Source organism: Phocoena phocoena, chromosome 15 (assembly GCF_963924675.1).
Source record: "Phocoena phocoena chromosome 15, mPhoPho1.1, whole genome shotgun sequence".
Lineage (NCBI taxonomy): Eukaryota > Metazoa > Chordata > Mammalia > Artiodactyla > Phocoenidae > Phocoena > Phocoena phocoena.
In genome coordinates, this window is record NC_089233.1 from 75,491,397 (window position 1) to 75,508,259 (window position 16,863).

At 41.3% G+C, this 16,863-nt stretch overlaps 1 protein-coding gene across 4 annotated transcripts in view; it reads left to right on the forward strand.

Moving 5' to 3' along the window:
- The window catches only part of ARFGEF2 (ADP ribosylation factor guanine nucleotide exchange factor 2), a 100,021-nt gene that overhangs the window by 30,723 nt on the left and 52,435 nt on the right, over positions 1-16,863 (forward strand). The window contains exons 7-15 of one of the 4 annotated variants that reach the window (XM_065892491.1): positions 339-365; positions 5,014-5,082; positions 6,710-6,861; positions 10,506-10,636; positions 11,829-12,063; positions 12,693-12,792; positions 13,510-13,649; positions 14,923-15,031; positions 15,737-15,920. In XM_065892491.1, the coding sequence (XP_065748563.1) occupies positions 339-365; positions 5,014-5,082; positions 6,710-6,861; positions 10,506-10,636; positions 11,829-12,063; positions 12,693-12,792; positions 13,510-13,649; positions 14,923-15,031; positions 15,737-15,920 (1,147 nt within the window). Of the gene's footprint in view, positions 1-338; positions 366-2,125; positions 2,147-5,013; positions 5,083-6,709; positions 6,862-10,505; positions 10,637-11,828; positions 12,064-12,692; positions 12,793-13,509; positions 13,650-14,922; positions 15,032-15,736; positions 15,921-16,863 lie in introns of all 4 variants that reach the window. The other 3 variants (XM_065892492.1, XM_065892493.1, XM_065892494.1) reach the window with 3 other exon arrangements.

Genomic DNA, 16,863 nt, shown 5'->3' on the forward strand with positions numbered 1-16,863 from the left:
TCACTTAGCATAATACCCTCTAGGTCCATCCATGTTTTCACAAATGGCAAGATTTTTTATGGACTTTTTTATGGACTAAAGGACTCCTAGCCGAGTCACGCCCCTTCTAAGGAGCCTTCCTGGAAGCCTGTGCCATCCCCGTTACTTAGGCTTGCCCCTCATTGGCTAAAACTGGGTCACGTGGCCACCCTTTCTACTAGGAAGGCCAGGAAATGTAGGCACAGCCCCTTCCGAAACAGAAATAGAGCTCTCTGAGGAAGGAGGATCTGAGTTAGGTAACTGGCAGTGCCTGCCTCAGGGGTTGTTGTCTAGCTGGCTAGGGAGGGGGTGGCAGCAAGGTTTTCTCCAATCAGAACCTAGTCAAGGTGTCTATCTTATTTTACTTGGGGACAGAGTCTGTGAAACAGGTAGGGTCTGTTACCTAATCAGTAATGGCCAGGTGGTGGCCGCTGGACTTCCCCGCAAACCAGCAAAACCAGTGTTTTTTAAGTGTACTCTGAACTTTGCAAGGATTTGATTTGATTTGGTTGTCCCACATTTTCACAGCAGACTTGAAACTTAAACACAGCAGCCTTCTTGGTGGTCATTACACCATCCAGGAAAGCCTCTTCTGAGCCCTGCAGGCGGTCATGTCAGCAGGGGAAGCGGCCCAGGGTTCCTGTGTGGAGTCCTGCTGCTTCTGGCCCGCTGGTGGGATTCCCCAGCAACAGTGCCCTCTGCAGGAAACTTCCGCGAGAGTCTGGACTTCCTGACTCCCCACCCCTTCCTAGCCTGAGACTATTTTAATTTTGAATGGGTGCTGGTACGGATCCAGCCTGTCAAGGAAGATAGGTTAAACACTCTTATCCCTCAAAAAAATAGTGATCCTGATGCTGTTTAAATGGAAAAACAGCAGTGAAGGAAAGGGGAGATCCACGTTGAAATGGAAATTTTACTTTTCTCTGTAGGAGTGAAAGATAGTGAAGGCTTTAGCTAACTGAAAGTGCTTTCAACATGGCTAGTTGGGGAATTTCAATATGGACTTAGTCTCCAGGGCCAGGCAGATGGCAGAAACGAGAAAGCTTCTATCACCAGGGCATCGTGAATGTCTTAACGCAATTACGCTCTACATATAAAACACGCAGGCCTAAGAAAAATTAACGTTTTAGTGCTCTTCTTTTCAGGCATCATCTTAAACGCTTTACGTGTTTTATCTTATCCAGTTCTCACAAACCCTGTGAGGTAGGTGCTGTTGTAATCATCCTTGTTTACTGCTGAGGAAACCAAGGCTCGGGGCAGTTACTTAAGATCCCACATTGGGAAGTGGTAGAGCGGGATCTGAACCAGGCATATTGGCTCCAGAGCCCTCACTCTCAATCACTGTGTTGAGGAACATTTTCTCTCTGAGGTTCTAAAGCGCCCTACCCTGTCAGTCTTCCATTTTTACCACTCTTGTCAGAGACATGCTACTGGGCATGTGTTCCTTTCCTACTCTCTGTGCTTGACCTCAAGGAGGATAGACAGTTGGGAGCGGCATGGAATGAGGCAGCAGGACATCTACAGAGTTCATGCCCTGGCTAAAAGGGACAGCTGCTCCTGGTTCTAGCCGGTTGGGGCCAGTGTTACCAGATATTCTTTTTTTTTTTTTTTTTCTTTAAATAGAAGCGAGATCTGGATTTTTATGACATGTCTCCCAGTTTTTAAATGTTCACAGCTAATTCAAAAGTTTTAGAAAGCAGTGCATAGGCACAGCAAAGGAAACAATCAACAGAGTGAAAATGCAACCTATGGATTGGGAGAAAATATTTGCAAACTATATATCTGATAAGGGGTTAACATCCAAAATGTCTAAGAAACTCATACAAGAGTAAAAAACCACAAATAACCCCACTGAAAAATGGGTAAAGGACCTGAATAGACATTTCTCAGAAGACGACATACAAATGGTCAGCAGACATTTAAAAAGGTGCTCAACTTCACTAATAACCAGGAAAATAGAAATCCAAAGCGCAATGAGATACCACCTCATGTCTGTTAGAATGACTTTCATCAGAAAGAGTTGGAGGGGATGTAGAGAAAAGGGAACCCTTGTACCCTGTTGGTAGGAATGTAAGTTGGTACAGCTGTTACAAAAAACAGTATGGAGGAAAAAAAGAACAGTATGGAGGTTCCTCAAAAAATTAAAAATAGAAATATTTTATGATCCAGCAATTCTGTTTCTGAGTATGTAGCCAAAGGAAATGAAATCAGGATCTTGAAGAGATAATCTACACTCCCATGTTCATTGCAGCATTATTCACGATAACCGAGATATGGAAACAACGTAAGTGCCCATCAACAGATGAATGGAAAAAGATGTGGTTATATACATACAGTGAAATATTATTCAGCCTTAAAAAAGGATATCCCGCCAGTTGTAACAACATGGATGGACCTGGAGGGCATTATGCTAAGTGAAAGAAGCCAGTCACAAAAAAGATGAATACTGCATGATTCCATTTATATGAGGTGTACCTAGAGTAGTCAGATTCATAGAGATAGTGTAGAAAGGTGGCTGGGGAAACGGGGAGATGTTTGTCAGGGGTACGAAGTTTCAGTTATGCAAGATGGATAAGTTCTGGAGATCTAATGTACAACTGTGTGACCAGAGTTAACAATACTGTGCTATACACTTGAAATTTGCTGAGTGTAGATCTTACGTGTTTTCGTCAGAAAAAAAAAAAAAAAGGAAAAAAATAAGGTAACTATGTGAGGTGATGAATATGTTAATTGTCTTGTTTGTAGTGTTTATTTCACGGTGTATGCATATATCAAATCATCAAGTCATACACCTTAGATATATATAATTCTTGTCACTTATAGCTCACTAAAGTTTGGGGGCGGGGGGAAGCAGGGTATAGGCTAAACAGTGCGTATCTGCAGACCAGATGTACCCGGCAGCCACCACTTCGCAGCCTCTGATTTAACTCATCAAGCCTGCAGCTCCTCTGATGAAATGTATGCATCAGGCTGATATTTCTTGGGTGTTGAATGTGTACAAGGGACTAACAGATTAGAAACTGTCATCATAATTCGATTAAATCATAGCATAAGAGAATGTTGGAACTAGAAGGGAACTTGGAAATATCTAGCCACTTGTTTACCAAATCATGGCATAGATGAGATCTTAGACGGCTCATAGGTGAATGGTTTTTATTTTAATAGTTGTATGTTTATTTTAACACGCATTCAGAAAGTATGATTAGCGTATGAAGCCTGTGATTTTGTGAATGTTAGTTACTGTTTAAGGTGAGTTAAAGAGCACTGTTAAATATGTATGTATGTACCAAAATATCTACAAGTCCTTTCCTTAGTACCATTCCTTCAAATAAAGTAATTTGGTACCCCCCCAAAAAAAGTGTATGTAAATATGTGTGTAATAAATCTAATAAGTGGTGCACGAAAATGGCAAAAATTGTGAAGGTTATGTGAGAATGACTGAAGTATGAGTAACACTGATGTAGACTAAATCATCTTATTTAGATGAAAAAACAGGTTTAGAAGATTTTGCCTGTGGCTGCGGACTTTTCTAACTTCCATTCCAAGTTCTTTTTTGCCCTCTTAAGAAAAGCATATAACATCAGTATTTTCCACATAAATTTACTTACGCATTTAAATAATTATGATGGTTTTATTTGTCAATTAGCCCTCAGTAAAGCTGGGTGGTGGAGAATAAATAAATAGTTATGGTGAGTATCGACTGAAAAAAAAATGCACAGTTGAGAATAAAAGTTGAGGATTATGTTTTATTGGCGGACAAACCTGAGGACTTAAGCCAGGACACAGCCTCTCTGCAGGCCTGCTCCGAAGAGGTCAGGGAGGAGCCAGGGTATAGAGGAGTTTTTGCAACAAAGACCAGGTATCGGAACTTCAAAATATTACTGTTAATTAAAGAAAACCAGATACCTCAAGTTAATGAATTGAGTACTTTTCTCTGTATGGGAAGATGCAAGAGTCTGGGCTCATTGAAGTCATTCCTTTGATGTGCACCTTAACTATCTGGGGCCAGCATCCTGTGCTTTCCCATCCTGAGTCCCCTCAGGGTGCACCCTGTGGAGGTGGCTGCAGTGGCTGAGGGCGTGGTGTCATTTGTCTCCATCCTGAGTTCCCCCGGGGCTTAGCGTAGGGGGCGACTCTGGTGGCTTGTTGGCTGCAACATCCTTTGTTTACTGATTTGATATGTGGGGCAACATTTGTCTTTCACGAGTTAAGTGCTCAATGAAAATACTTGGTGCTGCTTCTGCAGGATCTAGTGGACCAAGCCCAGAACTCATAAAAATAGTGGCCTGATTGAAAATCCTCATGAAGGAAGAATTTAAAGGGTTATTTTGGTTTTGTTTATTTAGCATGATGGTCTTTTTGTCAGTGATGTTTTATAAATCAGTAATATTTACTTCCAAAGGTCTAGTCAAGTGCTGTTTACTAGTTCTCCCAGAACTAGTTTTCTACAAAAACAACTGGTACCAAACCTCTTCCACTTAAACAGTTAACATTTTATAGAATAATTCAATTTAAAATTTAGTAAATTCTCAACTGTCACATTAGAAATCTCATGCTAAGTTCTGGGCTTACAGTGTGGGAAAACAAAGCAGCAGAAGGCATGTCATTTACCAGGGCTCTGTGGTACACGAGGTGAAGGGACAAGATGAAGCTGCTTCTTCTGTTCTGCCAGGAACTATAGCTGGATACAGTCCAGCTCCTGCCTCCAAGCCGGGGTGGTAGAGAGGGCCCTGGGCCAGCAGCTGTGACTCAGGAAGGAAGAATGTATAAGACAGCGAGGTCTAAGTGTTCCACAGAGGGAAAACCGAGTCATAGCAGATGCTGCCTCTGAGTTTCCAGATTTCCTGGGACACAATCAGATTTGGCTTTGGAGAGGGCTTATTTGTACCCTTGCCTTCCGACTGCGACCCTTAATCTCCTTCTCCACCTTCCTTAGTTTTCCCTGGAAATGCCCACACGTATGTGTTTGTGTTTGTGTATTTGGTGTATGTGTAGGGACCGAAGATGGAGCTCAGGAAGTGGTGAAGGAGATCTTAGAAGATGTGGTCACGTCTGCAGTTAAAGGTAAGAACCAAGACCCCAGCCTTTCCTCCTACTCGTTCCTTCATAGAAGTCCTCAGCCAGGTATTTTAGTGCCCACCCCCGGTAAACTCATGGAAACTGAGTCTGCCCCTGTCTGCTCACCTTTCATATGGAATTCAGAAATTACTTGTCGTTAGTGATTGCGTTATTCTCACTCGTGTTGGGTTCAAGAAGCACAGTCTGACAATGTTAAGAGTTGGGTGCTCCACATGGAGATGCAGAGGGCCACTCCTGTATACAGCCAGGTTTTTCCAGAAGTGGGCGGGGAGCCCTGAGGTGGTGAATTTTCCTGGCCAGCCATTGATGTATCCAGGGGACCATCCCCACGTCATCAGGTATCAGATGCACAGGGAGGCTTTGTTCGTTTTGTTAGACTTCATTCTTAACTCCCTCAGTTTTTGGTGTAGTTTCAGTGGAATTAACCTTGTATAGCTCAGAATGACTATCAGATGATTTTTCCTTTGTTTTTACCCAAAATTTCAGGTCAGTGGTTATGTGCTGAACACTCAGCTCCAGTGCCAATAAACCACTAATGGATTGAAAAGTCAATAAATTAGTGTGTTGCAATCAGCGTTTTCTAAATGGAAGAGAATAAAATGAAAATAGATGCAAGCTGAATTTGACTCATATAGTAATGTTAAGCATTGTTTCATGAAACATGTTTCAGTGATTTATTTATGTGCACACGTGTATAACTGGGTCATGACTGTTAAAATGTATTTCTTAGTGAGGGTCATGGTCAAAGAAGTTTGACCCACTGCTCTAAGCCCTATCCTTTTATTAGTTTAGGGTACCACCAAACTATATTCATAGATTTCATTATTTAACTTTTTATAGAAATGTCTTTAAAATAATACCTTTAGATTTTTTTTTTTTCTGGGGCCAGTGCAAGAAGTCCTCACGTAATAAACGCTTATCTGTTTTGTTCACTGCTATATCCCTCAGCCCCTAGCACAGAGCTTGGCACATAATAGGTGCCTGATAAATATTTGTTGAATGAATATATGCTTCAAAAACCATTATGGACAGTTAACACTTATTAAGTTGTTGGGTGTCCCTTAAATACATAATGATCCACATGGTAAATTCCTCATAGAGTTCAGATGTTCTGCTAATCATCAGATATGCTTTCTTTCATTAAATGATGGAATCTATTTAATTCTTTGTCTTTTCCTTTTCCACATGGCTGCCAGGAAGCTCAGGTCTACATTTCTTTTTTTCATGTGACTGAGGTTTTCTATCATAACTATCAAACTCTTTTCATTTACATAACTCTTGTTCTCTAACCCCTTTATTAGTAGCCCTTTTTTAAAAAAAAATCTGTGCTTTTTATGTTTAGCTGGTTCTAATCTTCTTTGGAGGTAGGTAGGGGTGGGCAGGACTGCTGTATTGCACAATTCTGGAGGCACCACTGACCTGGGCCACAATATGAAGGAAGCCACCTGGGAGTGGGGCTGTGGGTAATAGACATATAGCCAGAGCAGGGCAGTGGCTCAGGGAAAGGGAAAAAGCAGTAGCTGGAAGGTTATGTGAATAACTTCTTCTTGGTGTGAGGCTACCTTGTAGGGTAAGTACTAACTTGGTAATGACTTTTGCATTGTATTTTAAGAAGCAGCACAAAAGCACAGTCTGACGGAGCCTGAGAGGGTCCTGGGTGAACTGGAGTGCCAGGAACATGCCGCGCCCCCAGCAGCTGACGAAAACTCACAGACCAATGGGATAGCGGACGACAGACAGTCCTTGTCATCGGCAGATAATCTGGTACGTTGGTGATCTTCCTATCAGGCTTGTTTTGGTTTTTACTTTTTTAGAAGATGCAGAATTAAATCTCTATCAGAAGAAGCGAGTGAAAACCAACAAGCCCTGTTCAATTCTTTAGCCACACCATCCTGGCCTGATAGTCTTTGTGTTAACAGGTTCCATTCTTGAAACATGCTAATGTTGGTGGTATATAATAGGGTTGTTAAACTGTATTTATTCAGACTTTTAAAAACTTATATTTCCTGCCCTTTTTCTTTTCTCTCAAAATGGTGTATATTCATTATAGAAAAATAAAATACAGAGAAGGAAAATAAGGAAATAGAAGTTATCCATAATCTTCTAACCCAGAGATAACATTTGTTAACATTCTACTTATACTCTCGATTTTTCTCTCCCTCCCATGTTTTTTACCACTTAAATGTAGTAACACAACGTACATGCTGTTTTGTAACCTGCTTTTTAAATTTGAGGTATATTATGAACATCCTTTCAGGGCCCCCCTAAGTGTGTCTGCTACATTATTATTTTTTAGGTAGCTTTGTTGTTCTCTTGAAAACAGTATATATAAACATACAAAACAGGAAGAAATGATATTAACATCCCACCTGAACCCACTCTCTCGCTGTACCTTTTCACCAATGTTTCTCAGCCTTTTAAATGATTTCTCTCTCACACACACTCACACACACGCACACACACGGGAGCCTTTTTATGTATTTTGCCCATTCATCACCCTGTTTCATGAAATTTTAAAGCTATTGGTAAACTAGATACCTGTTTATGTACTGTATGTATATCTGTGCTTTATACATATAAAGAATAATTTTTTTCCACACCCATTGCCCCCGCCCCCAACCAGTTTTTGCCCCTTTCTTAGTCTGTATAGGCTGCTGTAACAGAATACTATTTACTGGGTGATTTGTAAACAACAGAAATGTGTTTCTCACAGTTCTGGAAACTGGGAAGTCCAAGATCAAGGTACCAGCAGTTTCAGTGTCTGGTGAGAGTCTGTTTCCTGGCTCACAGATAACTGTCTTCTTACTCTGTCCTTCTGGCAGAAGGGGCAAGGGAGCTCTCTTGGGCCTCTTTAATAAGGATACTAATCCTATCCATGAGAGCTCCACCCTCATGACCTAATCACCTCTCAAAGGCCCCACCTCCAAATACTGTCACATTAGGATTAGGTTTCAACATGTGAATTTTGGGGTGGAGTAGGGGGCACAGACATCCAGTCTGTAGCAGTCCCCTTGGGGTTATATCATCCCCATTAAGAATGCACTTATATAAGGATGTACTTAAATCCACACAAGGTATTTGGTGTTATGTACTAGGCTGCAACTTTGTTCACTCAACACTGTTTTATGGACATCTTTTTACATCAGTAGTACATATATGTCTAACTAATGTTTTTAATGGCCATGTAAAATTCTATCATGGATTACCATAATGTAACAGTTCCCTATTAGGTTTTTGGGTTATTTTCAGTTTAATCACAGGAGACAGTTCTACAATGAACATCCTTGTAGATAGATCTTATGCCCATCCTTAATTCTTTATGATAAATTCATACAAGTGGTATCGTTGGGTCAAGAGTTGGGAGCTTTAAGGCTTTTGTTCCTTAACATCAAATTAGGCGGCCAGGAGGGCAGTGGTCGAATTTCTGCCCACTTGGAGGCTCTCAGCGCTCATTTTCCCATTCCCTCATTAAAACTGAGCAGCAGCATTCATTCACATCTTTGCTGGTCTGATGGAAGAAAGAGCCTGCCTTAATAATTAGTAGTAAGGTTATTTTGGTTTATCTGTTATTTGCATTTCTTGGTAAATTGTTTACTCATGCTTTCTGCCTGTTTTTCATTTGGGAGTAGGGTTTCCATATTTCCTGAAAGAATTATGAGAACTTTTTGTATGTTGAGGATTTAATCCTTGTCATATATTGCAAATATTTATTTAAAAAAAATTTTAATGTAGCTTACTTTTTTAGTTAAAGAAGTTTATTTTAAAACAAACACCTGTCATTTTTTTCCCCATTTATCCTGTAATAATATTCTTAGAAATACCTTTTTTACCCAAGCTAATCTAAATAATTACCTATATTTGTTTTGGGTTTTTTTATGGTTTAACCTTTGCTTGTTTATCATTTTAAACCACCCACACCCACTTTTTGAAGGACAAGGAACAAGTTTTAGAATTGCTGTAATGACTCCCCCATAAGCTCCTGTTTTGACATATTGTTTCCTCCTCCACATCCCTCACTTCCCCATTGAATAAATACTGGGTGGGCGAAAAGGTTCGTTCAGTTTTTTCCATAAGATGGCTCTAGTAGCACTTAGTCGTCTTTAACTTCATTTGAAACAGGTTTGTTAAATTGTATGTGACAGCTGTCATATCAGCAGACATTTAAAAAAAAGACATCAAAATTGGTGAATTTTTGTGTAGCCATTTTAATATTGAAGATGGAAGAAAAAAGCAACATTTTCATGCTTTATTATTTCAAGAAAGGTAAAAACGCAGCTGAAACGCATGAAAAGATTTGTGCAGTGTATGGAGAAGGTGCTGTGACCGATCGAATGTGTCAAAGGTGGTTTGCGAAGTTTTGTGCTGGAGATTGCTCGCTGGACGATGCTCCAAGTTTGGGTAGACCAGTTGAAGTTGATAGTGATCAAATCGAAACAATAATTGACAACAATCAACGTTATACCACGCAAGAGATAGCTGACATACTCAAAATATCCAAATCAAGCGTTGAAAATGATTTGCACTAGCTTGATTATGTTCATTGCTTTGATGTTTGGGTTCCACATAAGTTAAGGGAAAAAAAATGTTTTGACCGTATTTCCGCGTGTGATTCTCTACTGAAACGTAATGAAAACGTTCCTATTTTAAAACAAATTGTGACGGGCAATGAAAAGTGGATACTGTATAACAATGTGGAACAGAAGAGATTGTGGGGCAAACGAAATGAACCACCACCAACCACACCAAAGGCCAGTCTTCATCCAAGGAAGGTGATGTTGTGTATATGGTGGGATTGGAAGGGAGTCCTCTATTATGAGCTTCTTCCGGAAAACCAGATGATTAATTCCAACAAGTACTGCTCCCAATTAGACCAACTGAAAGCGGCTGTCAAGAAAAAGCATCCAGAATTAGTCAACAGAAAACGTAATCTTCCATCAGGATAACCGAAGACCGCATGTTTCTTTGATGACCAGGCAAAAACTGTTACAGCTTGGCTGGGAAGTTCTGATTCATCCACTGTATTCACTAGACATTGCTCCTTTGGATTTCCATTTATTTCGGTCTTTACAAAATTCTCTTAATGGAAAAAATTTCAATTCCCTGGAAGACTGTGAAAGGCACCTGGAACAGTTCTTTGCTCAAAAAGATAAAAAGTTTTGGGAAGATGGAATCATGAAGTTGCCTGAAAAATGGCAGAAGGTAGTGGAACAAAAGAGTGGATACGTTGTTCAATAAAGTTCTTGGTGAAAATGAAAAATGTGTCTTTTATTTTTACTTAAAAAAACCGAAGGCACTTTTTGGCCCACCCAATAATTTAAATTTTCATGAGATAATTACATTTCTTATTTTTGAAGAGTTACCCTTTGGTTTGGACCCTTTGATTTTTCTCATCTTTGTTCTAATCTTAGGAATCAGATGCACAAGGACATCCAGTGGCCGCCAGGTTCTCGCACATTCTGCAGAAGGACGCCTTCCTGGTGTTTCGCTCCCTTTGCAAGCTGTCCATGAAACCCCTGGGCGAAGGTCCCCCAGATCCAAAGTGAGCAGACAGCAGTTCTTGGCCGTCTATAACCCAAATGACCCAGAAGGATCTTGGGGGCTCCAAGAAACCCCAGGGCCTTGTCCCCTGGTTGGTGTAAATTCAGGAATTTACGGGATGGTTTTACAACTTTTTCAGGCTCATGCAGGTCCCCTTGTCCTTTCATCATGAATTGTCTCTGTGTTCCCACCAACCATGATTATTGTGCCCAATTTTCCTTTCCTTGGTTTACATGCTAAAAATAATCATTGTATTGAACATTCATCTTCTTTTTACTGACTAATGAATTAATCTGCTGATCTGGGGGTCCACCATCAGGATGCATACAAACCTTAATTTCTTACCCTGATTGGAAACTTCTTCTTTGTGGATACAGATTTAAGCCCCAGATTCAACTCAGAGAAGCCAAACCTTTAGAGTCAAGGATGTACCACAAGGATGGTAGTGCTGTGGAGTGTCAAAGCAGAAATTTTGGAGCCACGGGGAGCTGTGTTCAGCCCTGGCTTACTTGAGTCCAACTTCATGGCCGTATGAGCTACTAAACCTCATCTGAGAAATGGGAACACGGAAAATCACCTCGCAGGATCAATGATGTGAAATGATAGAATGACATCCCAAGCATAGGGCCTAGTACTTGATGAGAGTTTTATAGTTACTATTATTATTATCATTATTATTAGTCACTAATAATAATCCTCACTCTTCTGTTAAGAATGTGGTGACTGTTAGGGAAAAGACTCATGAAAGTTTCCCATTCTTTCCATCCCTTGTGGGCCGGGATGGGGAGCATGAGGCAGATGGATGAAGAGCACTGTTCTCCTTGTCTCTAAAGGTAGAGCGGGACAGACGTTTTCGTCTCACATGCTGGATGTGAAGTAATTGGTTCTATTAGATTAGTTGCAGAACCACCTTTCCAGAGTCAGTGTGCACTTATTTTGCTCCTGCTCGGTTCTGTGCTTTATGACAGAGAGTTGGCAGCTCTCGTTCTCCCAGGGCCTGCAGGTTCTGTGAGAACTCACCTCATGCCATCTGCCCTCATTCTCTTGACATTTAGGTGCTGTTGCCAATTCTCAACTCCCTGGCTTCTCAGAAAATCCTGCTCCACTGGTAGAGGAGTGAGACCTTCTCAAGAAACATGCTTTCTAAAATTTCACCTTTCAGCTCTGTCCTTGTTTTCCATTTCCTTCGCCAGATCCCACGAGCTGCGCTCCAAGGTGGTTTCCCTGCAGCTCCTCCTCTCCGTGTTGCAGAACGCTGGCCCGGTCTTCAGGACTCACGAGATGTTCATCAATGCAATCAAGCAGTATCTCTGCGTGGCGTTGTCCAAAAACGGCGTCTCCTCAGTGCCTGATGTCTTTGAGCTCTCTCTTGCCATTTTTCTTACTCTTCTTTCAAACTTTAAAATGCACTTGAAGATGCAGATAGAGGTAAGGACTCCAAATTGACTTTTCTTTTTTTTTAAGTTTGATGACACTTTTGCATAATGCGTTAACTGCTGGCCGCATAGTCACCAGGAGCTAGAGTTACACAGTCTACTTGCTAGTACCCCAAAGAAGAATTTTTTGAGCAAGAGAACACCTTTTCATAAAAAGTTACTGCCCCCAAATCTTGTATACCTTTCATTTTAACCGAAGGTTTAAATCATATGGTCTGTGTGTTGGGCTCAGTCCCCAAACATGTGCCTATAAGTTGTTTGGGATAACTTGAATTAGTTTCCAAATTGAGAAATCAGATTCTCCATGAACATCCAGATTTGTGATTTCTCTCAGAAAACCACAGCCCCGGTCCTGCATTTCCACGTAGCAGCTCTTGGTGGTGTCTCAGGAGCAGCTGCTCCCTCTGATGGGGCCATGTTCTCGGTTCACTGTGGTCCTACCCTATTAGCTCTTCCCACCCAGGGTTCCGGTGCTGGTCAGCAGTGTGTGTGCCTCACCTCTTCTCCTGCCTGGGCTGCTTCACTCATAGGCTCTGCCTGTTCTTCAAAGGCTTTGGGGGTTTTGAGCCCTAATTTAAATTATTAATTGGTATCCTCCTTTATCTTCTTCTTGTCGTATAGGTCTTTTTCAAAGAGATTTTCCTGAACATTTTAGAAACATCAACAAGTTCTTTTGAGCACAGGTGGATGGTCATTCAGACCCTGACAAGGATCTGTGCAGGTATTTTCACCCTGAGGGTGCTCATCTATTTGACTTGCCCAGAAACACTTCTGATGCTTTCATTCTCCAAAGTCCAGATTAAGACCTTTAACTCCTCCTTTTAGAGTTTTAATGAAGTGCTGAGGAAATCATTACCTTAAAGGCTACTGCTAGCCTAATGGCCAACTCAGACTGGTTTGCCCAGGACTTTCTGCTTCTAGCATGGAAAGTCCCACGTCCTGGGAAACCCCGTAATCCTGGAAAACCAGGACACTTGTCACCCTACCTACAAGCTGAACGTGGTTTGTAAGTCACAGGGTCCTGGGTCTTGGTGCTGCCAACCCTTGATTGGATGCTAAGGTAAATGTGGATTTCCCTTACACTGTACAATTGTGTAGCTATAAACCGAGCATCTATTTGTTATCTGAGTAACTGCATAAAAGTTACACAACTTTAAGAATTGGATCGGGCAGTTGTCCCTTTTTTTGATGAGGAAAGTGAGCTGTAGAGAGGTGGAAGCAGCTGCCTAAGATTTCAGTTAGTACCAGGGCAGGCCTAGAAAGAGGGCCTTCCATGCTCCTGGTCCTTCCAACATGCATTTCCAGAGTGAGGTGTGTCCAGCCTGAGTTAGTAATTCACTGGGAAAAGTTTTTGACCAAGGGATCTCATTTAATAAGATAACGTAACTGCTGTCTGTGTTCAGTCAGAATTTCTAATATCCATGTGTTATTTTCCAAGATGCCCAGTGTGTTGTAGATATTTATGTCAACTACGACTGTGATTTAAATGCTGCTAACATTTTTGAGCGCCTCGTAAACGATTTATCCAAAATCGCTCAGGGAAGAAGTGGACACGAGCTGGGAATGACACCTCTGCAGGTACAAACACTGAGAACACTCGTTTATAATTTAAAGTTCATTCATTTCAGTAAACATTTTTCGAGAGTCACTGTGTGCCAGGCACTGTCCTTGGTGCTGGGGATACAGCAGTGAAAAAAGCACAGACACGCACATCCATGTGCACGATTGCTGTGGTCCCAACACTTGAAAGCAAACAATGAAGAAGTAAGCCGCAGAGAAAAATAAAGCAGGGACGATAGAGAAGGGATGTTGGAGGTGAGGGTGGTGCCATTTTTAATGGGGCTTCAGGGTAGTCTCCCTGAGAAGGTGACACTTGAGCTGAGACCTGTAGAGGCGAGTTCACTCTGTCACCTTTCCATAGATCACGTGAAAACAGGATCCCAGACTCCAGTAAAGGCAAAGGAGATTTCTTCATATTAGATTCCCTCATTATTAGAGTGCCTACAAAGAGAATAGTATTCTTAACCTGAAGTCTCTGAAGAAACTGGTCAGAAGGTCTGTGAGCCACCTGGAATTATAGATAGAATTTTGGTGTATGGGCATTTTTCCTAGATGAAGGTCCATAGTTGTCATTAAATTCACAGAGAGAGATCCATACTATTTTAGATGCTGTTTTGAGTCTAAAATATTTGCTTTTTTTTTGGCTGCGTGTCTTGTGGGATGTTCCCCCGATCAGGGATTAAACCTGGGCCCTGGCAGTGAAAGCCCAGAGTCCTAACCACTAGACCACCAGGGAACTGCAACATTTTTTAAGACATTTACATCTTGCATTCAACTTTTAAGAAATGCTACTTAAAAGAAAAAAAAACGGTATTTTTATTTACTTGCAGAATAAGCCTTAAAATGGAATGCTTTTGTGGGTGTTTAGGGGATAATGGTATGTCCACAATCATTCATCTGCTGGAAAAGATTCTTTTCTCTTTTTTCAGGGTCAATAGTTAAGACCCTCTTATTTATTTATTTTTTTAAATGCTATTTTTAAGTGTTTTGTTTAATTTAAACAAGCAATGAATGAGAACTTTCTTTTAAAAAATCCAGATAATACTCTGTTTTAGGAATGCACACATCCCATATTTTTGCTGCTGGGGAGTTTGTAATGAACACCTTTAAAGATGTTCATGGTTTTTGCAATGAGCCGTCAATATTTATGTCACCTGTTAGCTTTTCCTTGGGTTCATAGCACCGAATGTCAGTGCTTATCTCGTGTCGTCTCAGGATTCCCGGAGCCCTCTAGATGTCGGCACTTAATTTATCTGCTGAGTCTCTGTGTCGTGTCACTTTCGTCCTTTAGGAGCTCAGTCTGAGGAAGAAAGGCCTGGAGTGCCTCGTGTCCATCCTCAAGTGCATGGTGGAGTGGAGCAAAGACCTGTATGTGAATCCCAACCACCAGGCCAGCCTCGGTGAGAGACCCTTGCTGCAAACAACCTCCCCATCCAGCCCTCACCCCCACCACGCACAATAGGCTGCTCACGTCATCGGGAGAAGCTATCCTGATATAGGTGTCTTAGAGTTAGCAAAACACTTTCATTTGCAAACTAGGTGAAGTATTTTAAATGTTCTGTTTTCTCATCCATCTGGAATTTGGGGGGGAATAGTGTGAGTTGTGCTCGAACTCCATTTTTCCAAAAGGGGAGCCAGTTATTCCAACATTTTTTTAGTGGTCTCTTCTTCCCTCACTGATTTGAAGCACCACTGATTTGGTTTCTGATATACCAAATTCTCCTGTGTGCGTAAGTCTGTTTCTGAATATTCTGTTCTATTGATTTGCCTGTTCTTGCACCAGTACCACACCTTTCAAATGCCTAGAGTTCTTAGCAGTGAGTTTTGATACCTGCTAGGACAGGTCTTTCTGTTCGTTGTTCCTTAAGTGTCTTGACTGGTTTTGTACTTCTATTCTTTCATGTGAATTTTAGCATTAGCTTATCAAGTTCCACAAACAAGTTGTTAAGTAAAGTAACTGAGTGATATCAAGGTGCTCATGACCCTTACAGTACAAACTTTATTGTTACAGGTCTGGGAAAGGGAACTGCAGAGGCAGACCTCACCTCAGCCGTGTCTCTGTCCCATCTGTTTATTTGGTTTCCTTTGCTTTTATGTCATCGCAGGTCAGGAGAGGCCCACGGATCAGGAAATGGGGGACGGGAAAGGCCTTGACATGGCGAGACGGAGCAGCGTGACATCCATGGAGTCCACGGTGTCCTCGGGGACTCAGACGGCCGTCCAGGATGATCCGGAACAGTTTGAGGTCATCAAGCAACAAAAGGAGATGATTGAACACGGCATTGACCTGTGAGTGTGGCTGTCGCTCTAGCTGAATCTCTTGGGAACCTGGCACTGACTCCTCAAGACAAAATGCCTGTTTCCAGAGACCAGTGCTGGCACCTGTGCCCAGGCCCGATCAGGCTGGGCTGAGAGTGAGTGTGTGTGAGAGAGAAATTTAATAGCTTTGTGTGGTTGATGCCTGGTCTTTTTTACCCCCCTAATTAAAAAAGTCAAACCAGTTTAGAAAATACAGAAAAGCATAAAGCAAGAATGTTAAAATCACTCATACAATTACTACCTAGAGGAAATCACCATTGGTAACACTTTTTTCTAACTGTGTATTGTGGAAAGTTTCAAGATACAGAAAAATTAACTTTTGCCATATTAGTGTTATCTGTGTATTTTTTTCCTGAACCATTTGAAAGTACTTTGTAGCCATCATAATATTTCAGCTGTACATAGTTGAAAAATAAGGACATTCTTCCATATAACCACATCATCATTAATACAATCACTGGTAAATCATAATGTTTCTTTTCAGTTTTTTATACACAAAAGTACATATACACACAATCTCACATCCTATCCAACTTTTGAATGATTAGTTTTGTAAACTCAATTTATTTTAAAAGTTGATGTTATAATACTCATTTATTAATTAAAATGTTGATCTCCTCATTTCCACTCTCACCATCCCTGCATCCCCCCCAGTCTGTTCTCCCACAGCAGCTAAAGGAATCTTTTAAAAACTTAAATCAGGTCTTGTCACTCCCTGCCTACAGTCATTGCAGGTTTCCCATTTCCTCCCCACAGCGCGATCCAGCCTCCAGCCTCCCTCACTGACCTCATCCCCGTTCAGTACTCCTGGGTCACAAGGGGCGTTTCAGTCCCTTGAACACCTCAAGCTTTTTGCACTATTGCACCTTCTGCTTAGAATATTCTTGGATCTTTTTCATTCTTCGGGCTTGGC